At 31.6% G+C, this 27,915-nt stretch overlaps 3 protein-coding genes across 3 annotated transcripts in view; 2 read left to right on the top strand and 1 right to left on the bottom strand.

Moving 5' to 3' along the window:
- NaCP60E (Na channel protein 60E) overlaps positions 1-27,915 on the bottom strand; it is a 424,396-nt gene that overhangs the window by 58,254 nt on the left and 338,227 nt on the right. Inside the window, exons 3-12 of the mRNA XM_075308943.1 lie at positions 13,236-13,444; positions 12,835-13,162; positions 8,856-8,938; positions 8,421-8,775; positions 8,116-8,346; positions 7,521-8,049; positions 4,416-4,630; positions 4,135-4,305; positions 3,718-3,911; positions 3,529-3,631 (exon numbers count right to left, since the gene is read on the bottom strand). Of these exons, the coding sequence (XP_075165058.1) occupies positions 3,529-3,631; positions 3,718-3,911; positions 4,135-4,305; positions 4,416-4,630; positions 7,521-8,049; positions 8,116-8,346; positions 8,421-8,775; positions 8,856-8,938; positions 12,835-13,162; positions 13,236-13,444 (2,418 nt within the window). The remainder of the gene's footprint in view (positions 1-3,528; positions 3,632-3,717; positions 3,912-4,134; positions 4,306-4,415; positions 4,631-7,520; positions 8,050-8,115; positions 8,347-8,420; positions 8,776-8,855; positions 8,939-12,834; positions 13,163-13,235; positions 13,445-27,915) is intronic.
- Positions 13,928-14,754, top strand: RpL41 (ribosomal protein L41). The gene is made up of 3 exons (XM_075312188.1): positions 13,928-14,092; positions 14,348-14,441; positions 14,559-14,754. Exons 1-2 carry the CDS (start codon positions 13,943-13,945, stop codon positions 14,411-14,413), a joined length of 216 nt encoding a protein of 71 aa, XP_075168303.1. The 5' UTR covers positions 13,928-13,942; the 3' UTR covers positions 14,414-14,441; positions 14,559-14,754.
- The window catches only part of Tpc2 (Thiamine pyrophosphate carrier protein 2), a 94,480-nt gene continuing 87,819 nt past the window's right edge, over positions 21,255-27,915 (top strand). The window contains exon 1 of the mRNA XM_075308942.1: positions 21,255-21,429. The gene's annotated coding sequence lies outside the window, so the exon portion shown is untranslated. The remainder of the gene's footprint in view (positions 21,430-27,915) is intronic.

Here is a 27,915-nt window from a genome sequence, read left to right as displayed (position 1 = left end):
TGAAAGTGGATAGCAATTTCTTACTGACAATTCCTATAGTTAATAATTGTTGGTAAAAAATTACCCAATGAAATATTTTTAGTTCACATGTAATTAAATTTATAGACATTTTCGTCAAAAATGGTAGATAACATTTCATGAAAAATTTGCAAATTTGAAGTTAAATGTTTCATTGTTCATAAACTGGTGTGCCTTTACGAATATTATTCTTAGAGTAAATTGACAGCAGATGCGATGAACTAATGCATAGTACAGAGATCTTTATCGGCATAGTGGAATGTGATTAATGTAATGATGATGTTACTTGAGTTTTGTTGTGTATACATGAGCGTGGGGTTGTTTTTATTTTTGTTCATTTAGTGGTTTGCGTGTGTGTTTGTTATTCGCGGATGGTTTATTTGGCTAGATGAGGTGTTGTTTTCAATAAAGGCACATGTGTTTTTGTTGTTGTAGGAATGTTTTGGCTTTGCTTGGTTTTGTTTGGCATGCTTCAGTTGTATAGTTGGCGTTGGCGTGGGCTGTTGCATCTTTTAAGCAGGTATGCAACAAAGGAATATAAAGGCATGGAATATTTTGGATTTTTGAGACGTATATTGGTGTTTGTTTATTAAACCTTTTAAATGAAAGTTATTAATATTTTATCGGTAGTTTAGAAAAAAGTTATTACGAATATTTAGGAAAATATGTTGAAAGTGTATTGAAATTTTTATTATTCTATGTAAAAAATTAATATTCAATTCCAGATGAATTTGGAAAATTTTTGTTATATCTCAGCGTATAGTTTATTCATAAATTGGTAAGTATTTTTTTAATCTGACTTTCTTTTAAAAAGAATATTTTTTATGTATATTATTATTTGTTAATTAATTTTTTTGGAAACAAGTTTAATGTTTTTCTTTGTTGTAAAAACAATATTTAATTTCAGAGCAACTCCAGATGGATTCGAACAAATAAAAAATAGAGAATTGGTAAGTTTTCTTTTAAAAATTGGATTTATTTTAACTAGAATATTTACGTTTTTGTGACCTTTTTATCATAAAAATTACAGGTTTTTAATGCCTTATTTTATTATTTCTTTAATCAAATTTTGTGGAAACCAATGTAATATTTTTAATGTAAAAACAAATATTTAATTTCAGAATAACCCCTTAAACATTTGGACAAATTTTTAGTACTCCTTTGCCTGTAATTTAATAGTGAATTGGTAAGGATTCTTTAACTTTCTTTTAGCCCTGGACAGTCATCCTTATTTTTTGTACATTAACATCAGCTACGGCTCATTTCAAGACGCTAAAATTTTCATCGTGAGCGAAAAAGTGAACCAAACTTGAGTTTATTTTCTTATTCAATTTGGTTTTAAGTAGTATAAAACAAAAATTCATAAAACGGTCGAATTAGTATAGCTTAAATTCACCATTTCCCAATAGACTAAAATGCATTTTAAATCGAAAATGAAATTACGTGTCGTCATTTTGACGAATGATGACTGTCTAGGGTTATCAAGAATATTTGGTTTTAATGCATATTATTATTTTTTTCATTAGATTTTTTGAAAACTTATTTAATAATTTTATTTAATATTTAATTTCAGAGTAACCCAAATAAATTTGGACAACTTTTTGTATTTCCCCTCAGCGTACAATTTAATTGAGAATTGGTAAGTTTTATATTAAAACTTTGGCTTTCTTTCAACTAGAATATTTATTTTATTATATCCTTCACATCGATAACAACACAGTTTTATGAGTTTATTTAGAATACTTGATTATTTCTCTAATTGTTTCAGGTACACATTTTATGAGATACGTTTTCCAAAGAAAAGATGAATTCTTTACATCATTTGATAAAATGCCCCAAATATGGTAAGTTACAAGCTAAAATGAAGAATTAAAAATTATATTTCATTACATGGTGTTAATTTTTAACAATTTTCATTTTTGTTTCCATTTTTTCCAGCAAGATATGTGAAAAAAACTACCTACGATGAATAAAAAAGGATAAGTCAAAATGTCCAAACAGCGGGTTCAAATGAACTACTCTCTGTATTCACAAAAAACATTGTATTAAGAACTTTCATCATAAGTTTTTATAATAAAGTACTTTTGCTTAAAGAAAGTTTAATTTTAATGTATGAAAATTTTCATAATAGTAAAACGGTTTGTTGTTCCTTTAATTATTTAATTTCTCTGTACTGTGGAATGATTGATTAAAAAATAGTTTAGTCGTCGACATTTTATAGAGACTGTTAACCAATTTTTATTATCGGGTTTCCCACAAAATAAGCAAGTAAACCAAAATAATACTGACTTTTTAACTTGGTAGGGGTATATAAATCTTATGGTGTTGTAAAAATGAACTAAATTACAATGTTATAGATGAACTAAAATTTAAGAAAATTATAAACTAGACAAGTTGAAAAAAATCTTAAGGGCTAAATCATGGTCAATATTACTACAGTTTAGTTCATTTTGCAATGGAAAAGGGTTCACTGTTTTTTCAGTGTATAGAAAATTTTGTCAAAATTTTATTTCTATAGAAAATTTTGTCAAACTGAATTATTTACATATTTAATCGGCCTTTTTGTTTATTTTTGTTTAATATGTACCCCGGTGTTAAAAAGTTTTAAGATACCTTGCAAACGGCAAGTATTACCGCAACCCAAGTAATTCGATTGTGGATGACAGTCTTTAGTAGAAGTTTCTATGCAATCCATGTTGGAGGGTACATAAGATTAGGCCTGGCTGAACTTACGGCCGTATATACATGTTTTTAATTATATTATTTGAGTGTGTTCTATACACAGTAAAATTGGGTAATTTTCAATTCGATACAAAATCTTCGAAAAACATAGGGTTTTATACATAAACTCAAAACCACTTTTTGCGAAGAGAATATAAGTCCATCTCATGGAAAATCCATTTTTTGTTTGTTTTGCTGGGTCCTTGAGTATACAAGTTTGTATACTGAAAAAAATATTTGTCTAATATGAAAGATTATTTAATTTTAGGACAATTTACACAATATTGAGGACAAATCTCTTTAAAATAAATCTTTTAAGGAAGGGATAAAAAGTCTTTGGATCTAAATAAACTTTTTTGAGTGTATGCATAATGCCACAACCACAAGTTTATGTGGCCGGCTTGAGGATACAAAGTCGAAAATTAACTTTTTATCAAAAATTCGAAAAGTCTAAGTCGACTTTTTATATGCTTTAAATTCAACTAATCGACTTTTAATATTAGAGAAATCGACTACTCGATCCACTAATGGCCATAATCGACCAATAAACTTTTAATGGTGACTAAAATCATCTAATCGTCTTGTAATGGGAAAATCGACAAGTCATCAAAAACATGAAAGCCGCGATTTAAGAGGTGGATCTTTTAATAAAAGTTTTACAAATTCGAAAAGTATTTTCTCTCATTTTGATTTTCACAGAAATCCCTAAGACGACTCTTCACCGAAAAGCAGCGATATTTTTTGTTTTTAACAACCAAGAATTTTAGCGATTAATCAAATTTCACTTACCTCTTCTTCAGCTCTCATACAATCCCACAATGGTTCAATCCATTCTCCACATAGGATACGAAAAATCATCATGAATGAGTGGAAAAAATCATTAAAATTCCATCTAAATTTATAAGAAATACAAATATTTTTATTAGATACATACATTTTTCACTCCCGAATGGGAAAGCAAACGAAATTGTATTTTACCTTGGCACCGGATCTGGTTCGAATTTTTCTGGTGTATAATCTTTTGAAAACAATTGCATGCCAATGACGGCAAATATGTAAATGACTATAACCAATATTAAGGTAAGATTACCCAAAGCTCCTATGGTTGAAATAATAATACTTAATAACACTTTCATTGTAGTCCAAGATTGAGCCAATTTCAAAACACGCAACTAGAAATAGTGAGTTGTTTTTTTGGAGAAAAATGTAGAAAAAAACACAAGATGAAGAAACCAACAATCAAAACCAAGGTCAATGAATTTAAAAATGATATGAAACTGACTGGTGATCACTCTGAACCAATACTCCTTACACGGGAGTATGATGCCAGGTTTAGATTTATGATGACAATGCGAAATAAATGCTTAAATGAATGGATTTATGGATCGAGCTTACCAATCTGAGACCTCGCAATACACTGAGACCATCGACTAATTCAAATATTATGTCCAACAATGAGGCCGTTACTATGATCAAATCAAATATATTCCAACCACATAGAAAAAACTCTTTGGATAATGCCATTAATTTTATAATACATTCAAATGTAAATATTGAAGTGAACACCTAAAATATATATAGAGAATAATTGTAAGCATTTTCTTGTTGTTTGTGATTATGTCCTAGAATTCTATGCCACCAGAATTTTTGTTTTCCCTACCACAATCATTGCATACCTTATTTCCTACATCCAAGGCATTGCGAAAACTTTCGCTCATACCATGATGTTCCATTGCCAAGAAGGCTGTATTTAGGACAATGCACAGCGTAATAGCCAATTCAAAGAGAGGATCGCGTACCACTTTGTATAGGCAATTTTGAAATTGCAACCACCCCTCATAGTCGATGCAGCATTGAACACATCTATCACAATTACGATCGGGAAGATCATCTGAAATGGTAAATGCAAAAAACGGCATTAATATCTAACTGCATAATTTGTTTAACTGTTCCAAAAACTGTTCCATAAAAATTTTTATTATTATTATTTTTTTAATTCAGCAGATCAAAATACATAATAAAAGTCACATCTCATCAGATGTACATGAAAAAAAAATTATTTTGTAAACTAGTTTAGGTTAGGTGGCAGCCCGATGTATCAGGCTCACATAGACTATTCAATCCATTGTGATACCACATTGGTGAACTTCTCTCTTATCACTGAGCGCCGAGTCCGAACGGCGTTCCACATTGCAGTGAAACCACTTAGAGAAGCTTTGGAACCCTCAGAAATGTCACCAGCATTACTGAGGTGGGATAATACCGCTGGAAAATTTTTTGCTATTCGGTCGAAGCAGGAATCGAACCCACAACCTTGTGTATATACACAAATGAAGCATAAAGATTTACTGAGTTCGTACTTTTCAACAATAATTCATTATTTCTTTAAATTTGTACATTTTACTAAAAATGCGTCCATGCTGAACTTCGTATGGCACTAAAGACATTCGCAATTTTGAACTCCCATTTTTTCTTTCAAACAAGTGAAAAAAAAATTATCATGTCTGGTCAAAGACCTTTGTTGTTAGCACCTAATTTTTTTATATTTATTTTCATAATTTATTATGATTGTAAATATTGTAATAAATAAATGAATAAATTATCACGTCTAATAAATTTTATTGAATTTGTCGAAAAATATTTACTTATTTTTTTTTTCTATAGAAATAAAATTTTTACAAAATTTTCTATAGAAATAAAATTTTGACAAAATTTTCCATATAAATAAAATTTTGACAAAATTTTCTATAGAAATAAAATAGAAATAAAATTTTGACAAAATTTTCTATAGAAATAAAATTTTGACAAAGTTTTCTATAGAAATAAAATTTTGACAAAATTTTCTATAGAAATAAAATAGAAATAAAATTTTTTACAAAATTTCCTATAGAAATAAAATTTTGACAAAATTTTCTATAGAAATAAAATTTTGACAAAATTTTCCATATAAATAAAATTTTGACAAAATATTCTATAGAAATAAAATTTTGACAAAATTTTCTATAGAAATAAAATTTTGACAAAGTTTTCTATAGAAATAAAATTTTGACAAAATTATCTATAGAAATAAAATAGAAATAAAATTTTTTACAAAATTTTCTATAGAAATAAAATTTTGACAAAATTTTCTAAGAAATAAAATTTTGACAAAATTTTCTATAGAAATAAAATTTTGACAAAATTTTCTATAGAAATAAAATTTTGACAAAATTTTCTTTAGAAATAAAATGTTGACAAAATTTTCTAAAGAAATAAAATTTTGACAAAATTTTCTTTAGAAATAAAATTTTGACAAATTTTTCTATAGAAATAAAATTTTGACAAAACTTTCTATAGAAATAACATTTTGACAAAACTTTCTATAGAAATAACATTTTGACAAAATTTTCTATAGAAATAACATTTTGACAAAATTTTCTATAGAAATAAAATTTTGACAAAATTTTCTATAGATATAAAATTTTGACAAAATTTTCTATAGAAATAAAATTTTGACAAAATTTTCTATAGAAATAAAATTTTGACAAAATTTTCTATAGAAATAAAATTTTGACAAAATTTTCTATAGAAATAAAGTTTTGACAAAATTTTCTATAGAAATAAAATTTTGACAAAATTTTCTATAGAAATAAAATTTTGACAAAATTTTCTATAGAAATAAAATTTTGACAAAATTTTCTATAGAAATAAAATTTTGACAAAATTTTCTATAGAAATAAAATTTTGACAAAATTTTCTATAGAAATAAAATTTTGACAAAATTTTCTTTAGAAATAAAATGTTGACAAAATTTTCTAAAGAAATAAAATTTTGATAAAATTTTCTTTAGAAATAAAATTTTGACAAATTTTTCTATAGAAATAAAATTTTGACAACATTTTCTATAGAAATAACATTTTGACAAAATTTTCTATAGAAATAAAATTTTGACAAAATTTTCTATAGAAATAAAATTTTGACAAAATTTTCTATAGAAATAAAATTTTGACAAAATTTTCTATAGAAATAAATTTTTGACAAAATTTCCTTTAGAAATAAAATGTTGACAAAATTTTCTAAAGAAATAAAATTTTGACAAAATTTTCTTTAGAAATAAAATTTTGACAAATTTTTCTATAGAAATACAATTTTGACAAAATTTTCTATAGAAATAACATTTTGACAAAATTTTCTATAGAAATAATTTTTTTTTTACAAAATTTCCTATAGAAATAAAAATTTTTACAAAATTTCCTATAGAAATACATTTTGTTACAAAATTTCCTATAGAAATAAAATTTTGACAAAATTTTCTATAGAAATAAAATTTTGACAAAACTTTCTATAGAAATAAAATTTGGACAAAATTTTCTATAGACATAAAATGTTGGCTAAATTTTCTAAAAAAATAAATTTTTGGCTAAATTTTCTATACAAATGGAATTTTGACAAAAATTTCCTAAAGAAATGACATTTTGACAAAATTTTATATAGAAATAAAATTTGAACAAAATTTTGTAATTATAATAAGAAATGAAAACTAACATAATAAAGACGAATTAAAAAATTGAAATTGAATTGAAATTGACAAAATTTTGGAAAATGTTTAACTTTTAAATTATATTAATTTCATTTGGACAAATGGTCCGCTGGTACGAATTTTGGTCCAATTTTGGAAAAATGTTGGTCCAAAATAAAAATTCATTGTGGCAACGCTGTTTACGAAGTTGTGTCGTTGACTCAATTTTTAAGGGTAAATTTCGTTATTACCACAAAACCTAATAACAGTCCCTTACACTTACCGATTACAACAATTTCGGAAGAATCTTCCGGATGTAAAGCATAAATATTATGCTTCTTAATACGTGCTATATTTCCATTGCACTTTATCAGTCGAACTTCACGCGGCGACAAAGCCAGCGTCACCGCTGTATGTTCATTGGGACCACCACATTCATCCACTAAAGCGGCTGTTGTGGTATTGGTGGCAGTTACGTTGACCACTTCGGAAGCTGTTATATCTTGTTCTTCATGATCGTCCACCACACCCGAATCATCCTGAGATGATTCACGATTCACACCGCCACCGCCAGAGCTTGAGCTACCCTGTCGGCCAGCATGTACCAGCTGGCCCGAGGGATACAACATGTTCGGATTCAACTCGGTATCTTGATCTTGAAAACAAATGCGTTGCTGGCGTTGTTTATCCTTAACCGAGGAGTTCTTTTGGTGTTGACCACCTTTTAAATCCAAATCGGTAGGTCTTTCACAACCACTATGGCGGGGACTGGGACTAGGTGTGGGTGTGAGTGAATCACCTTTACCAGTGTGCTGAAAATAATGAAAAATATTAGAGATATTTTTTTGTGTTAATTTTGCTATAAGAAAATAACATACCGTTCCATTGCCATTACTATCGGTATTATTACCACTAGACTCTCCTTTACCACCGCTACCTCCTTTAACTTTTTTCCGACGCACCTTCTTCTTATTGTAAGAGGCCAATACTCCCTTACGGGAATCGATTTTATTTTTATTATTCTTATTTAACTTTTTCACATTCAGAACGGACGGGTCGAAGCTAAATGTTGAATCATCTCGGTGATCCATTAAGTCTTTTTTACGTTCCTATACCAATTAAAAAACAATATTTGTTAATTCTTCCATATCATCATAGCGATAGTGACCTCCAAGAGACTTACTTCATTTGTAATTTCGGCTTCTTCCTCGTAACTTAGAGCAACTACGGCTAACATTAGATTAATTAAATAAAATGAACCAAAAAACACAACCACTGTAAAAAATGATACACTCATCGGTCCCGAAGTGGCCAACACCATATTGTACACATTCTCCCAATAGTCCAGGGTTATCAATTGAAATGTGGTCAACATAGACCACATAAAATTATCGAAATTCGTATAACCATGATTGGGATTTTCACCGACGCACAGGCACGTATAACCAAAGGGACAGTGACGTGCCCCCGTCAAATTGCCACATAAGAGCGGTAGCTCTTCATCATCATACAACCAATTATCAGTGTCATTAATCCATCTGCAAGAGAAGTGAATCATTAGCCATTTAGACGATAATCATTATTCTTAAGTGAAGGGTCTGTGGACCTTCTTACTTACAATTTCCATTCAAGATCGGTGGTATTTATCCAATCTTCTGGTAGATTTTTAACACATTTATTTCTTAGTTCTCCCATATAAACCTGAAAGCAAAATAGAAGATGTGTTAATAAATATGCGTATATAATTTCACAACAAAATAGAACAAATTTGACATTTTCGTTAAATATAGTGAATTTGGTAAAAATTTGCCCAATTTGAATTTAAACTTTGTTTTCAACTTTGGACCAAATCAGTCCAAATTTTAACAAAACTCTCTTTTATACGGTTCCAGGGTCAATGGGTTGGCTACGATTTAAATAAAAAATAGCCTAAAGTAGAATATGAGCCTTGATGAAATTATTCCAACGGAAACGCAAGAAGTAACTGTCAATAAATTATTTATTGGTTATCATGAGCATACTAGGGCTTTATAAACTTATCGTAGAGTAAAAAAATCTACAGAGGGAGTCATGTGTTTCAGTCCTTCCTCTTTTATCTTTATCTTTTACCTTTCACCCCCATATGCCAAAAAATTTAAAAAAAGTTTTAAGCTTCGATAAAATGTTTCTAAATTGTTTTGTCAAATCAATGCCATTATCCCCTATGTTCCGATATTCGGAATCGAAAATCGCATCAATTTATTATTCTTGTAACGAAAACATATAGACACTCTCGGACTCCAATATTAATTTAAACATCTCATTAAAGAGAAATTTATTACACAGATTTAAGTTTCTAAGCTTCAGGGTTAATCGATCTATTCCAAATTTCGAAAGGTGGCGCTATATTTCAATCTAAAAATAATATTACATACTTCGGGGCGCTAATGTAATATTAATCATTACAGACTTGTATGTGGCGGAAGTTATCACTTTGTAGGTTTACTAAAATATGCAAATTTTGTAGAGGGTTTATGTCATTGCTGTGAAAATTCCCACATTGGTAGCATTTTTGGCTCCCTAAGATATGCAATGCTATAAAATATTTTTTGCGTTACCATCTATTTCCTAAACTATTTTGTTGCGTTGCCATCTATTTACTAAATTACCATATTCGTATTAGTTGTAGTTGCTTGCATATTTTGGGGCGCAGTTGTATATGTTACCAACATAGTGTGATAATGAAATTATTTTTAACAGGGTTGCATGCGGAGTAGTCATAATCTTGTCGTTTTATGCGCTTTACAGACTATCAGTTATTCCGGACGACAGTGCTCGTGTCGAACATATCCCATATATTGTGCACATTATAAGTTAAGTCCGAAGGCATAATCGATACTGCTGCATGTTTATGGGATCGATAACACATTTACCGATTATTTAGTCATCGCCGACAAGTCGTATCGATCCGACACATTGTAAGATTCTTTACAAACACCGACATTCCGTCCGGAATAACTGATAGTCTGTAAAGCGCATTACACAATATCGTTCGTCAAAACATAACATAATACATAACTAGTGGTTACAACGAGCAGTCTTTCAACATTAACAACATTTTCTGGAAATTTCAATTCAAATAACTGAATTATTTTTTGGTGCAAAACTAACCAAAATATACCATTTTTTAAAACGAACATAAAATAACCTTTAAAAAAGAAATCAAAGAAGAGTTTGTCGCCACCAACAAATATTTTGAGCTCATATTTAATATCAAAATATTTGCCTACTATGACCAGAGAATGAAGCCGTCGAGTCGCGCCACCATTTTTAGCCGCCGCCGACCAGTTTTTGCCACTTGAAGCCGCCGCCGAATATGTCAACTCATCTCGACTCAAAATTAGCCGCCAATTAATCAAAAATTTTAATTTAAATCAGAAAAATTTATTAAAAATTATTGAATTTTTGGTCAAAATGTTTGACTTTCCACCCTAAATCCGTCAGTATTATGTTGCTATATTAATTTTGCAAAAATTTAGCTCAGAAAATTTGAATTAGATGTAAATGTGATTGAAAGATTTGTTGTATAACTAATCTCATTGCCATTGGAATAACTTCAAATTGAATTTATAATTGTCCGCCACCGTATCGACCAATTTATATCGGCTTATGCGTCTTACAGACTGTAAGTTTTTCCGGACGGAATGTCTGTGTTTGTAAAGAATTTTGCAGTGTGTCCAATCGATACGATAATTCGTTCATGACTAAATAATTGGTAAATGTGTTATCGATTCCATGCAGCAGTATCGATTATGCCTTCGGACTTAACTTATAATGTGGCCAATATATGGGATATGTTCGACACGACCACTGTCGTCCGGATAAACTTATAATCTGAAAGGCGCATTAGCTGTCAAGCTGCCGCCGCCGGAGTCAAAAAGTTAGTGCCAGCAAAAATGGGTCGGCTTCATTCTCTGACTATGACCATACCCTTGCATAAATATCCCATGAAGAATATTGTTTATTTAAATATGCAATAACACTAGTTTACACTGAAAATGTACACTTGATGAGAGTCGACTTTTCTTATGTATTATGATCTACTGAATTCGAAAAAAAAATGTTTATACTTTTCTGTCGGAAAAGGTCCATTGTAAAATACGATTTTTTTTGAAAAATTGACCTTTTCGCATCGATATTTTTTGAACCACTTAACTTATCACAGATCCAATTATAAAAGATTATTTGCCATCTTAATACCTTCAGGTGGGTATTAAGTTCGAGTTTAGTCGCTCAAATCGTCTGTTTTTCACGATTACTTTTCTTTAATAATCTATTTTAAGAAATACAAACTTTTTAAAAAATTTGCTATGGCCTATTCCCCATCAAGTTATAATAAAACTTGCAACAAATATGTATAATTTTATTCCTTTTTACGGATTTACTTTTCACTTTAGCGGCTAAAGGTGGGTATTAAGTTCGAGTTTATCCGCTAAAAACGTCATTTTTTCACGATTACTTTTCTTTAATAATCCATTTTAAGGAATACAAACTTTGTGAAAATTTGCTTTAAGCTCTTCCCCATCAAGTTATAATAAAATTTGCAACAAATACGTATAATTTCATGCATTTTGCTTACTGATTTAGTTTTCACTTTAGCAATTTTAGCGGCTAAAGGTGGGTATTAAGTTCGAGTTTTTTCACTAAAGTGAAAACTAAAACAGTAAAAAAAGGTATAAAATTATACATATTTGTTGCAGATTTTATAATAACGGAATAGGGAATAGCCCAAAGCAAGTTTTCACAAAGTTTGTATTCCTTAAAAAGTATTATTAAAGAAAAGTAATCGTGAAAAAATGGCGATTTTAGCGGCTAAACTCGAACTTAATACTCACCTTAAACTCGAACTTAAAACCCACCTTTAGTGAAAATTAGCGGCTAAACTCGAACTTAATACTCACCTTTTCATTTAAGTACCAACAACGATATAATCGGACATTTCTAACTCGAGATATAATTTGTTTATTGAAATAAGAGCGAAAAACTAAAAATAACGGGATATCTCAAAAACTGTTTCATAAACATTTTTTTAAAAATTTTTTCGAATTCAGCAGATCAAAATACATAAGAAAAGTTGCCTCTCATCAAGTGTACATTATTTTTTTTTTGTAAATTGTAATTTAGAAAATAAACTTGTCCCCACAAATACAAGGGTGAGTATTTTTCACATGTAACACAATATCAATTTGATAGTGAATCCCATATTCAAATGGACTTGCAACTTGCTTGCCTTCAACAAATTTTCCAATAAGTTTGAAGCATTAAAATTAAATTTAGTTTAAAAAGTTGTTGCTAATATTTTGAGAAATTGTTGCTAACGTGTTGAATTCTATTGTTGAAGGTTATATCTGTTTTTTGTTTAGAACGCGATTTTCTCAACAATTTCTAAAACTGAATTTTAAGGTAATTCTTTGAAAAATGTTTGAAAGCGTATTGAATATAAGCATTTCTCCAATGCTTGTGTTTATCGGGGTGACACCAAAAATTGCCTTAATGCTGTTACATGTGCCAGTCATTTTGTCTATTGCAATTTGAAGTAGTACCTAAATTTTACTCACCTGTAGTGCGAATAGTGCAAAGACCATCAAACAAAATATGGTCAACGTCATGACCTCAGCCAATTGACGAAACGAGTGCAGGAGTGCATTAATAATAGTCTTTAATCCTGGCATTATGGAAACAGTCTTTAAAGCTCTCAATACACGAAATGTACGCAACCCCGCCAGGTTGCCCACATCCATGCCAATAGTGGCATAACCACTTGCTATGACCACAAAATCCAGCCAATTCCATGGGTTACGCAGATAAGTGTATTTGTTGAGCAGGAAGCCTTTGGCAATGATTTTGATTACCATTTCAATGGTGTAAATCGCTAGGAAGACAAATCTAAAAATATTGACAAAGAAGTTATCAATTTTCGTGTTTGGTTCATGTTCTTTGAAAGTATTTTGTAACTTACTCAGCTTCTTCAACGGTCTCGGTCATGGCTAAAAAAATGCAATTAAACAAAATCGTCGCCATAACACAATAATCGAAAAACTGATTTGTTGCTATATAGACGCATATCCGTCGCGCCGCACTCCAGGGATGGAAGAGAAATAAACTTTTGGTGCCCGTGAAACGATGTATGTAGTTTTTTCGAAAACGTTTTGAAACCACACAAAAGGTCTGAAATATGAGAGAGAAAAGGTTATTGTTAAAAAATTATTTTGACAAATATTAAACCTAATAATTGTATAGACAATATAAGAGTATGAGTGCATAATTTTTTAATATATTTTTGAATAAATAAATGCTATGTCGTGTCGATTTTGACACGTCATTTCTTGTTTCTCTTCTTTTCTGCTGAATTCATAGATTTCTTATAAAAATCGATAAAAAAAATTAAAAAAAAAAAATATTTTTGTGTTTTCGAATATAATAAACATAAACTTAAAAATGATTATGGAAATTTTAACTTCTAACGTTTTTGTATGCGTTCTTATATTATTTCATATTTTGAATCCTACTGCATTTAAGAAATCCAAATATGTTCATTATATTTTATTCATAGTTATCTTTGGAGAAATCTAAAAACCTGGTTTTTTATCGAGCGCCATCTATATGTGATTAAATGGTATATTCCTACTACTACCACCAGGGCTGATTTCATATTTTCTCAAGCATATGATTGACCACCGCAAATACGACCCTGTCATGACAAGCATATCCGATGACACATGCTTGACATTTAAGTCAACGAATAGAAGCACTTCCGTTAAATCTTTCTTTCGTTCTCAAGTCGTCTTCGAGTTAAGAAGGAAAATGAGAGCTAAGGTAAATTGTGTTCTAGAAAAAGTTTGAATAGAGAAAAAGAAATGTGCAAAATATAAAAACAAAAAGAGTACATGTAAACTATTGCAATAAATACCAAATTTCAATATAATGTGTATATTTCAAGTGTTTTTATACGATTGCATTGATTTCTCCGGCATTTAATTGTGTATTTTTTTTGCCAGAATTTATGTGCACACACATTGTTCGAAATAAAAATGAGTTTTTACTCATCTATTTAATGTTTTTTAATTACAGTGGCGTAAGAAGCGTATGCGTAGGTTGAAGCGTAAGCGCAGAAAGATGCGTGCAAGGTCCAAATAAGATGTGACTCTGGAAATGACTATACAACGTAAGTGTTTCTCGCCTGTGTGCCTCCATTATGTCTGGAAGTAAATTTATCAGGCCGTATAGGATTTGCACTTTTGGCCGCATCAACTAATTGTACCTTGTTTTTGTTTCTTTGCAGAATTCCTTGTATGACGTACAACAACCTTTTTTAGCAGCTTCAAGTCATCAATTTTTTGGAGCAATTCCATTCACGCTTTTTGGTGTGTTGGTCTTTGCTCCAAGTTTAACAACTTTGCAAAATTTTCTATGAAAGTTTGTGAAAATGTTTGAAGAATAAAGAGTTGAAATCTTTGGATTCCTTACTTGAAGTGAAATCATTAATGTGTACCTATTCATTTGTGTGTTCTTTGTGGAAAGGGATTTGGAAAAAATGTGTGGTTAGACATCATAGTGCAGTACACCACACGAACATTCGGGAAAGCACGCTATTATGCCTTAACCTTAAAAAAGCACTGTGGAAAAGAAAATGGGGAGATAACCAAGGCGTATATGAGCATTTTGGATTCCATTCTGTCGATAGGTTTGCAATCAGAAAAATCCTGTCAATTGTCATAATGGAAAAAAATTGATTTATATATGAGATACGAAAGAAACCAAGTAAACTAAAACAATGTAGAAGACGTTTCACAAATGAAAACTACATAGCAATGTTTCTGAAATGGCTGCTGGACAGCGACTTTGCATACAGAAGAAGAAAGAATGTCTGGTCAAGGGGGTTGTGGAGATCTTCAAAGGTGTTTGTATAAAAATAGCATGGGTTCCATTTATATGAACTGAATAGAGATTTAGATGTAGCACGAATACCTTTGTGACGTTTTAAAAATGAAAACTTAGAGCAATGTCCAGTGAAAGTTTCTGAAATGGCTCCTGGACAGCGACTTTGCATACAGAAGAAAAAAGTATGTCTGGTCAAGGGGGTTGTGGAGATCTTCGGAGGTGTCTACCGAAAAAGGCATGGTTTCCATTTAAAGGAGTAGAAAAACTGTAAACAAAAAGAAACAAGTTGGTGAAAATGGAAGTATTATTTATATATTTTGGCAAAATACAGTAGCCGCTTCAAAAAAACTCATTTTTTCAAGAAAATATTTAAAAGCTTCTTTTGACAGACGAAAGCGTCTTTTAAATTTGTGGATGTTAAAAACACAATTAGTTAAAAGCACTCACTTCAAAATAGAATCACTTATAGGCAATGTACTTCAGACAATGCTAAACGACTGATTTTGTCTCGAATATTTTTCCTTATTTATGCCACTTTGTACTCATCCTCTGAATCCGAAGACGAGGAAAACAAAAACACATGGATTCATAATAATTTTTACACATATACATATTTTGATCACAAAAAGTTTTGAAATCATCTTTTGCTTCCAATTTCTTATTACCATATGTTTACAGCAATGTAAAAAAAAAGTAGTAGACAAAATAAAATACGATCGAATGCGGTGATCCAAAATTTTACAGCGATCGAAATGTTTCTCGATACGAAACAGAACTCGATGACGAATGCGGTGATTTGGCCCCTGGATAGAGATTTAGATATAGTATGAATACATCATCGGCTTATTTTATCGACAACAACGGGATGTTTTTACAATTTAGAAAAAAGTTATGTGCAAAGTACAAACTACCAAAATTGTGTATTTTTTTTTTTATAAACGGGATGTTTTCTTGCAGTCTATAAATTAGTTTCAAAATGTAAACTAGTTGCTTTTAGAAAAATATAAAACCAACAAAAATTGTTGATGATAATAAGAGACAATTTAACTTTTCTAATGCAAATCTATTCAATTTTCTGACTGAAATCCACCTATATTTGAGCTAAATGAATGCCGAAACAATTTGGACGACTCTCACTGTGGTCGTTCTAGGGGTCTCCTTTATTGTCTAATGACCGCAGCTTCCTAGCGAGCTTTTGTTTTTTTATTGTCTGTTATAACAGATGATAAATACAAATTTAAGAAGCTATTATAAAAGCAACCGAATTTGGCGTACTCTTCGGTAGCACTTTGGAAATGCGTTAGTCTTACATTATAGTATTATAGTATCAATTGTTAATTATCTACGAGTTCTCCAAGCGATTATTTGAATGCTTTATAAACCTTAAGTTTATAAAATGATATACAGTGCGCAAAATGATTACCAAACGCTCATATTGAGAAGTGGGTTTCATAAAAACAATTTTCTATCCATCTTCTTGAAAATCGAAAAAAAAACTTTTCCAAATGTGAAATTTTCTAATACGAAGGTTATAAATAAAAAATTACCCATTCAGACAATATTTGTCGAGTCTACGAATGGTAGCAAAAACCTAATTAAGAATTTCACATATATATGAGGTCAACAAAATTTAATATGGTTATAGGCGACACAACCTTATAAAGGGTGATTTGTTAAGAGCTTGATAACTTTTTTAAAAAAAAAAACGCATAAAATTTGCAAAATCTCATCGGTTCTTTATTTGAAACGTTAGATTGGTCCATGACATTTACTTTTTGAAGATAATTTCATTTAAATGTTGACCGCGGCTGCGTCTTAGGTGGTCCATTCGGAAAGTCCAATTTTGGGCAACTTTTTCGAGCATTTCGGCCGGAATAGCCCGAATTTCTTCGGAAATGTTGTCTTCCAAAGCTGGAATAGTTGCTGGCTTATTTCTGTAGACTTTAGACTTGACGTAGCCCCACAAAAAATAGTCTAAAGGCGTCAAATCGCATGATCTTGGTGGCCAACTTACCGGTCCATTTCTTGAGATGAATTGTTCTCCGAAGTTTTCCCTCAAAATGGCCATAGAATCGCGAGCTGTGTGGCATGTAGCGCCATCTTGTTGAAACCACATGTCAACCAAGTTCAGTTCTTCCATTTTTGGCAACAAAAAGTTTGTTAGCATCGAACGATAGCGATCGCCATTCACCGTAACGTTGCGTCCAACAGCATCTTTGAAAAAATACGGTCCAATGATTCCACCAGCGTACAAACCACACCAAACAGTGCATTTTTCGGGATGCATGGGCAGTTCTTGAACGGCTTCTGGTTGCTCTTCACTCCAAATGCGGCAATTTTGCTTATTTACGTAGCCATTCAACCAGAAATGAGCCTCATCGCTGAACAAAATTTGTCGATAAAAAAGCGGATTTTCTGCCAACTTTTCTAGGGCCCATTCACTGAAAATTCGACGTTGTGGCAGATCGTTCGTCTATTCATGATGAAATGTCAAAGCATACTGAGCATCTTTCTCTTTGACACCATGTCTGAAATCCCACGTGATCTGTCAAATACTAATGCATGAAAATCCTAACCTCAAAAGAATCACCCTTTATATAGGTTAATTGTACTGATGGCCTCATGGGAGCCACCATAGGATAATGGTTAAAATACCAACGTTGCACTCAAAGGGTGATGGCTTTATTTCGACCGAACATCATTTTTTCAGCGGTGTTTTATCCTCTCTCGGTAATGCTGGTGCTCTTTATTTTTAATTTAATGCCAACTTAACCAGTAAAACATTCTCACAGAGGTACTCAATCGTTACAAGATATAATAATAAATATATTTCAATATTCCTTAGTGACAACAAACAAAAAAAAACTCATATAACGCCTCCCGTATTATCTACTAAAGGCTCATGGACTTTGAACTATTATTTACTAAATTCCTGAATATTTAAAAGCTTCTCTAAGTGGTTTCAAAGTAATATTGCTTGAATAATAAGGTCCTTTGTCATTGAGCTAAATATGGTATCGGGTCGTTTGAGCTAAATATCGGATCGGGTCATTAGACAGAAGTTTACCACTGTGGACTGAAAAGTTTAAAAGGGCCTCAAATAACTGGTTGACACTATACCTAACCTAAGTTTTATGTATTGATCGATTCCCCAACGCCTTCTGAGACGATATACAGTATGTCAAGAAAGTCTTTTGACATTGCCAACTATTTCAACTTCTAGAAATAATTGAAATAATAAATATTTTATTAAATTTTTAATTCTGTGTACGTATGTATACTTTGCAAAATACATAATAAAATATTTTTTTAAAATTTCATTATATTTAATTTTGGAACAAAACATAATTTTTATCCCATTGTCAAAACACTTTCTTGACAAACTGTATCTCTAGATTTCGCTTGTCCGTGGGTCAATTTATTTGGTAATGTAGGAGTATTTCTTGACACATGGAATTTCACTTATTCTACCATGTCACAAGTGCAAATGGACAGAATGAATGTCGAAAAAGTAACTTTTTCGATTCCAGGGAAAGATTTTGTTGTACCAAATTTGTTCAAAAAGGCCGGCCATAAGTTAGTGTTTTAACAACGACATTCCTCTGTATCTTCCTAACATGGAGGGAATTGTCTAATTTATCAATTCCAAAAATTTTTTCCTTAACACTCATACAGACATAGAAAAACACCTCAAGGTTAGGTTAAGATAGATATAGTGGCAAGCCGATATTTCAGGCTTACTTTTACTATTCAGCCCATTGTGATACCACAGTGGTGAACTTTTCTCTTATCACTGCGTGCTGCCTGATGTTTAGCTCGATGGCAATGGACCTACTTTTTATAGACGAGCTCGAACGACGTTCTCAGAAATGTCACCGCTGAAAAACTGTTTGGTGTTTGGCTAAAACTAGGACTGAACCTACCTTCCTATATATGCAAGGCGGGCATGCCAGTTATTTTTTATGTAATTCAAGTTCTAGCAAAACGTTACCCAACTCATTTAATTTTGAAGAACCAAAAATTGTTTTTGTATATTCAAGAGCTTCTTTTTAGTTGTTGTTGGATTATTTGGACACCGAATTTCCCAGACCTTCAATATTCTTAAATGCGATTAACAAATAATTTGTTTGCCGGTATGTCTCAATTGCGAAAATTCCGAGCAACGTTGTTAGCGATTGTCTACCTTTAGCTCCGCTCCCATAAGAAATACATGACGTAAGTGTATTATTGACACGCAGCAAGAATTTTCGCAGGAGCTGCATACATTATTTCAATATTTTCCCGCAATATACACTACGCTAAGGTAATTAACAAATTCTGAAAAAAAGTGATTTACTAGTCTATTAGAATAAAAAGCTAGCTGAATTGATGATTTGGATCATTCCTTTTGCAAGATAAGGCTTATTTCAATAATTTTTCGTACTTTTCTAATACGTTGACATTATGCTCAAAATCTTTTTTTTATATTTAATATCGCTTTTTGAAAAGGTGATTTGTAAATATTGGCATTTCCTTTTATTGTAAAATATACGCTCTTGTTTTCGCTTTTTGTATCTTTTTAATTTATTTTGTAAAGAAGGTAGTAATTTAAAAAGGTTTCAAATTCCATTGTGGAAATTATGGCAGGCATAGTGGCAAATTGAAAGCATTTCCACCATTTTAAGGTGGTTACTATGTTCGGTTTTCGAGTTGAAAATCTCTCTATTTTCGCGATTACTTTTCCTGAAATAATCAAAATTATAAATGAGGAAACAAATATTCCCATAATGTCTTGCCGATATATTGAGGAACAAGAAACTGCACATCAATTGGGTTAATTTATCTGCCTTAAGGTAAGTACTATGTTCGCTTTTCGAGTTAAAATTTTCGCGAACTAATCTCAATTATTTCACCCACAATTTATTTATATTTCCATTTAAGTTTTCCACTGTTTGCTCCTTTGAATTCTTTTCTGTTCATTAAAATGGCAGCATTAAGAGGTCGAAACGTTAACCATAAAAGAGGAAATAGGAAACTAGTAGCGGAGCCTGGCGGCGTTATGCGCTTTACAGACTATAAGTTATTCCGGACGACAGTGCTCGTGTCGAACATATCCCATATATTGTGCACATTATCAGTTAAGTCCGAAGGCATAATCGATACTGCTGCATGTTTATGGGATCGATAACACATTTACCGATTATTTAGTCGTCGCCGACAAGTCGTATCAATCCGACACACTGTAAGATTCTTTACATACACCGACATCCCGTCCGGAATAACTGATAATTTGTAAAGCGCATTATGCGCCTTGCAGACTATAAGTTTATCCGGACGAAAGTGGACATGTCCAACATATCCCATATATTGGCCACTTTATAAGTTTACGGGATCGATAACACATTTACCGATTATTTAGTCACCAACGAATTGTCGTATAGATTGTGTAATGCGCTTTACAGACTATCAGTTATTCCGGACGACAGTGCTCGTGTCGAACATATCCCATATATTGTGCACATTATAAGTTAAGTCCGAAGGCATAATCGATACTGCTGCATGTTAATGGGATCGATAACACATTTACCGATTATTTAATCATCGCCGACAAGTCGTATCGATCCGACACACTATACGATTCTTTACAAACACCGACATTCCGTCCGGAATAACTGATAGTCTGTAAAGCGCATAAGACGCATTAGGTTCAAATATTTTTGATATGTTTTGATATGTGGTATAACCACAAATTAAACAAACTGCCAAATTCTTATATCTGAATCGACTAATTTCGTTCGAATAAGATGTCCCGAACAGGTAAATTTATAAAAAAAAAAAAAATTTATAAAAAAAAATTGGTTTTGCAGTCGAACGAAAGAATAATAAGAAAATTATATTAGAAAGTGAAAGAAAAATCGCTCAAATGTTCCCAAATAAAAAAAAAATTAACATATTTGTGGGTTTTCATTAAAAGTAGCAAATTGCATTGACACCGTTAATGTTTCATAGTGTATACAGGGTTTAAGCAATGTAACGTCAACAGAAAACCACGCTGTGAAGAAAAGCGCCAATATGACATCACATATCAGCTGTAGGTTTGACAATTCCTCATTGTCATTCTTATTGTTTACAAAAAAGATATAATTTTTGTTGTTATTTATCGGTTAAATAATGCTAACGCACATTTTCGTTAATTTGAATACCATAAAATATTGAAAATATTAAATAAATATTTCATCTAAAACTCAGCAAAAAAACAATTATTCTCTCTATAATATGAAATAAGTTTAAAGGTAAGTGTCGAAACTGTCAAGCGAGAGAACTCTTCTGGCATTGGAAAAGAAAAAAAAGACTATTATGAAACGGCAAGATTACATTTGGCCTTTTTGGTTGAATATATATTTGATAATTGGATTTATTTCAAGAAAATATAAATAATTTAATGTTTATAAATAAAAGCTCGTTCACAACTACATATGCAAGAGAAAACGTGTTAAGCGTCTTTCCATTCCCCCGTGGCGGGAGGAGCACACATGGAAACGGCAAGCATTGCTTGTGGGTACTAAAGTAACCTTAACTTTTATGTATGCACCCAAAATGTTTTTATGTTTATGTTGCACTTTTTTGATATCGAAAGTTGCCCAAAAAAGCAATGACAACAACAAAAATAACAGAGGTAAAAAAAGTTGTTTACAATTATAAACGTGTATTAGTGTGTCACGAATTGCGGAATGGAAAAAAATAATTGTTCGCTATTGACTGCAATCATTTCTTTTGAGCGCTTCTTTCCAATGTACATATTGCTTTTAAAAAGTAGTAAGTGGTATTTAGTTTAAGAGAATAATAATATTAAGTAAATGACAGTTTAAAATCAAATATTCACGACACATACATTCGATTTTTCCCATTCCAAAGCTGTATCTTCATAAAAGTGATAATTGACACGTTCAATTTTTTCGTCTGGAATGAAGTCCAAATAATTGAAGATATTTCTGCGGCAAGTTTTGTCACAAAGATTAACTATCAAATCGGAAACAATTGTGAATATGAATGCTCCTCTTGCCGATATATCAAATATTTTATATGGTAGTATGCTCTTGATTCAAACTTGTAGTGATCTATATTAAATCCTAAATTGTGAGTGTATGACTAGATTTCGGTACGAAATGAAGATTTCGATTTTAATAAAAAGTGTAACGTCTTCAAAATGGCTTGCAAGTTGAATGTAGTTAAGCCATATCTTTTCGGATTCGGGATGACATCATTTGGGCCGATTAGGGATTTTGGGGATAATATTGACCTTATCTCTAATAGGGTTACACTTGGTCTTCGGAAACTTGTATAATTGTGAGTTGCATTTGCCACTTCGCGCCAGGCTTAAAGTCTCATTTGCATTTAATATGACACAAGTGAACTACGGTTTGGAATTGGTATCGTGCATTCAGAATTTTAATATATATATATAAAAGCTCATTGTGAATGGGATAGTTCGATATCTATTTGGAGTCAAATGGTACGAACATGTGAGTGGAAAGGTAAAAGAATTTGTGGGATGCAATATTGATGATTATATTTCGCTTTGGAGATTGATGTTCGTTTACAAGGCTACAAAAAGATCGTTGCCTTCTGGTCTAATAACGATATATGTTTTTTTATATTCAGTGCGGAATCCACAAATTATTATACCATCTATTAATTGTTCCATATTCAAAAGATCTTTTGTGGTATCCATCTTATTTCAACTTTGACTGGTACATATTTCGATGTCCTAAATCTCCATCAAAAGCTTGTTGCAATACGTGACTAAGAAAACTCGCACAAAGTACCAACGACAAGAATTCTTCTTGGTAAATTAAAATACAAATAATATACAACTGCAATAAAATCATATTAAAGGCCTTGAAAAAAAGCCTTGGAAAATTGAAAAATAAGCGATTAAAAACGCAAGTAATATTCAGCATGTGATTTTGAAAGCGTTGATAAAATCCTATAACCTTATCAGTATGTATCATAATGTAGAGGCCAAAATTCACGGAAAAAAATATAATTTATATTGCATTTTTTCTAAAGGAATTTATTTTCAGATGTATACTTTCAAAGAGAAAAAATAAAATTTCCTGTAAAACTTAGCAACTTTTTTACTATTTACCCTTTTGCAGGATATTCCTATTGTTTGTCCTTCGAAATGAAAAACGACCAAGTGACAGTCACTTTGTTTCACTATTGGCATTGTCTTCACAAGGTTATTTTCTTGAAAAGTACTAAGCGTGCTAAAAGTTTAAATAATAAACTTTTAAAATTTTTGTTTGTTATTGTTAAAATGGTGAGAAAACTAAAAGAAAAGCGGAAATATTTGCATCACTAAATGTGGGAAGTCTAAAATCTTTATCTTATTGGTTTAGGTTTTATTGATATTTTTATACTCTGCGCCACACTGTGGGACAGGGTATTATAAGTTAGTGCATATGTTTGCAACACCCAGAAGGAGACGAGATAGACACATGGTGTCTTTGGCAAAAATGCGCAGGGTGGGCTCCTGAGTCGATATAGCCATGTCCGTCTGTCTGTGAACACATTTTTGTAATCAAAGTTTAGGTCGCAGTTTTAGTCCAATCGACTTCAAATTTGGCACAAGTATGTGTTTTGGCTCAGAATAGAACCCTATTGATTTTGGAAGAAATCGGGTCAAATTTAGATATAGCTCCCATATATATATTTCGCCCGATATGGACTTATATGGCCCCAGAAGCCAGAGTTTTACACTAAGTTGCTTAAAATTTTGTACAAGAAGAACAATTAGTACTATAGTCAAGTGTGCCAAATTTGGTTGAAATCGGTTCAGATTTAGATATAGCTCCCATATATAGCTTTCGCCCGATTTACATTCATATGACCACAGAGGCCAATTTTTTACTCCGATTTAGTTGAAATTTTGCACAGAGCGTAGAATTAGCATTGTAGCTATGTGTGATAAATTTGGTTGAAATCGGTTCAGATTTAGATATAGCTCCCCTATATATGTTTTTCTGATTTCGACAAAAATGGTCGAAATACCAACATTTTCCTTGTAAAATCGCCACTGCTTAGTCGAAAAGTTATAAAAATGACTCTAATTTTCCTTAACTTCTAATACATATATATATCGAGCGATAAATCATAAATAAACTTTTGCGAATTTTCCTTAAAATTGCTTCAGATTGAAATGTTTCCCATATTTTTTTTGCTAACATTGTTTTCAACCCTAGTGCATTAGCCGACTAAAATTTTGATTCTATAGATTTTGTAGAAGTGTATCAAATTCTGCCCAGATCGAGTGATATTTAAATGTATGTAAATTGGGACAAACCTTTATATATAGCACCCACAACATTTGACGGATGTGATATGGTATTTAGATCTACAAAGTGGTGCAGGGTATAATATAGTCGGCCCCGCCCGACTTTAGACTTTCCTTACTTGTTTGGTATGAATTTCTGAGAATATGTATAACATACCCTATAATAGGAACTAGAAGAAAGATGTCACCGCTTCGTTAGTACAGTCAAACCTCTCAAAACAGGTAGCCACAGTCGCCAATAGGTGAGAAGAATATATTACTGTGTGACCACTTGTGAGAAGTTACCGACTGCTGTACTGAAGCATACGCGTCGGATATAGCTGGAAGAACTCCTGTCTTATTAATTTTGTCCCTTTCAAATTGATATTATGAGAAATGACACCTAAATGTTGCCTTTAATATTAATCCAATTCTGTTTTTTTACTGGAGAAAAAATTGGTCATGTCACATATTATATTCTCAAGTGAAAAATATATTGAGGGAAGTTTTAGTTTTTAGTTTTAGGTCGGAGTATTATATAGTTGAAGATAAAACGTATGAATCGTTCTTGGAAAGATGTTTCCAAACTATCACGTGGACAATGTATGTATCCCGTCACGAGCCGTATACCATATTATTTAAACCCCTATTTGTCTGCAAAGTTTTCAAGAAAGTCCTTGCTTTCTATATAAAAATTCCATCGCAATCAAATGTGGACTCTATTCACCTTCCTATTAAATTTCACAATAGTCTTTTTTTCTGATTCACAGTAACTGTTATTGTTATATCCACATTTTACACTAGAACTCTTGTCCATCAAAAATGTATTTTTTTTCTTTTTAGTGAATAAAAATCTAATTAACTAGAAATGGTCGTTGTTTTGTTGTGCTTTCGTGAGAGAGCAGCAAACGTTTTTGTTTGTGTGCCGACCAATTAAACACAAAAAATACATATTTAAATATAAACGAACCAACGGCACTTTGCCAACAAATCTCTACAATACCCAACTAAATCCATACTTTGCTTGCTTCGCCAAACGCACTTTTTCATTTTTTCAAATAATAAACAAATCCTCCCTAAAATATTGACGTGAACGAAGAAAATAAGAGAAAGAACGCAAGAACACCTGATGGTATTAAATGATGTCATCTAAAATTTTGTGGGGTTTATGCAAATTTTATTGCGGGTGGTGTCTATTTTGTACTTGGCAGCAGTTGCTGCGGTGAATTGTTGAATATTGTTGTTTTTTTGTAAGGCAAGACCAAAAGTTGTTGCTGAGCCTTTTTTGATCTTGTTTTGTGAACCGTGTGTTAAGATGTTTTATCTAGTGGCCATTGAAGCTATAGTCAAACAATCACGGAAACAAAGCAGCAACTACATTGCTGAAAATGTTCAAGTAAATAATTGGCCACCGAAAATAGCTATCGGGGGGAAAAAAGACACACAAAACGATGATATCTTAAGGTTTCAGCCGGCATATACCAGCAATACGCTCTCTACATTCCTTTGTATGTGTTTTGAACAATAATCTAAATTCCTTTCTACATTTCCTTCCACCAGCTACTCTGGACAATGTTGACTAGAAATTTCCCACAATGGAAATTAACCTTTTTAGCGGTTTCGCATTTAGATGAAATTAATTTTTACCTCAAAAACTGGGTCAAAAGTAAAGTGAAGTTTGGTTATTAACCAAATATTCTCGTGCAGTCTACTTTTGGCAATGAGGCCCAAATGAATAAAACAAAAGAAACAAACACGTTTCCTTGAAAAGGTGTGAAATTGAAAAGATGAGTTTAATAATCTTAGTTGCGACCTGTGACTGTTTGGCAAACCTTCAAACCACAAAATAATTAAATAATTGTTTTTGTTTTTTTTTTTGTGATTCTTTTGTTTTAGAAGACTTCGACGGCGTTGATGATTTGTATGCACGAAATGTAAAGCGAAGAATACTTTATAGAAAGATTTGTTACCGAGTAGTAGTTAAAGTTAAAGATGTGCATGTGATCACTAGTTTATTCACACTCATGATTAGAAATTATACTCACATAAGAAACACTGACATTTACGCAAGCTCAAGAAAAAACCGTTTATACGAGTGGCAACAACACAGAAAAAAATATCACCAAAATATTTCCAATTAAAAAGTTAATTGAAGTTGAAAATTTTTTCAATTAATAAATTGATTGATAAATTAACTTTTTAATCATGATAGAAACATTAAGTTAATTAAGTCAATGATTGAAATTTTTAAAATGTTTAATTAAAAAATTAATTGATACAATTAACTTTTTAATCAAATTCGGAAGACTAATTCAGTTAAAAAAGTGGTGATTTTTTTTTACTATTTTAATTAAAAATGTATTTCAAACATTCATTTGTTAATCCAAATAAAAACTCTAAGCCAATCTAACTAAGTAATTAAAAATAGTTACCTTTTTTAATTAATAAATTAATTGCGTTTTGCAATCAACATCAATTAAATTTTTAATTGAATCAATTAAAAAATTAATTTAATTTTGCTGAAAAAATCAATTAATTTTTTAATCAAGAATTTTTTCTATGCCCAATTAAAACTGTGATTTTCGTGATTGAAGACATTTCAATTAAAAAATCAATTGGATCAATTAATTTGGTGATTGAATCAGAGAAAAAATTTTTTGTGTGAACTTAAAATTCCATATGATTTGTTTGCTTTTACATGCCATTTTGCATGTAAAGGGTGATACGGTCAAAATTTGGTCAATATAAACTTGACGTATTTCTTTCAATTTTGCATTTAAAAAACCTGAACACCCCTCATTTTGAGGGTGTGTGTGTGTAGAATGTTGCTCCTATTTTGATTTTGGAATTCACTCTTCAGTTGTCAAAATGCCGCCCAAGCAAGAAGAGCAGCGTATCAAAATTTTGCTCGCGCATCGCGAAAATCCGAGCTACTCGCTCGCAAAGCTGGCAAAATCGCTAAAAGTTGCCAAATCAACCGTTACAAATGTAATTAAAGTGTTTGGGGAACGTTTGTTGACAGCCAGGAAGTCTGGATCGGGGGGAAATCGTAAACCGGAAGCCGCTGAGACGACAAAGAGAGTTGCCGGTAGTTTCAAGCGAAACCCTAACCTCTCTCTCCGAGATGCCGCAAATAAGCTTGGTGTATCGTCTACAACCGTGCATCGAGCCAAAAAACGAGCCGGACGATGCTGTACACGACGATGCTGACGAAGTTTGACTGCGTAGTAATGGACGACGAAACCTACGTCAAAGCCGACTACAAGCAGCTTCCGGGACAGGAGTTTTATACGGCAAAAGGAAGGGGAAAGGTAGCAGATATTTTCAAGCACATAAAACTGTCAAAGTTCGCAAAGAAATATCTGGTTTGGCAAGCCATCTGTACCTGTGGCTTAAAAAGCAGCATTTTCATAGCTTCCGGGACTGTCAACCAAGAAATTTACGTGAAAGAGTGTTTGAATAA

This window comes from Haematobia irritans, chromosome 5 (genome assembly GCF_050003625.1).
Source record: "Haematobia irritans isolate KBUSLIRL chromosome 5, ASM5000362v1, whole genome shotgun sequence".
NCBI lineage: Eukaryota > Metazoa > Arthropoda > Insecta > Diptera > Muscidae > Haematobia > Haematobia irritans.
This window is presented reverse-complemented; position numbering and strand designations above follow the sequence as displayed.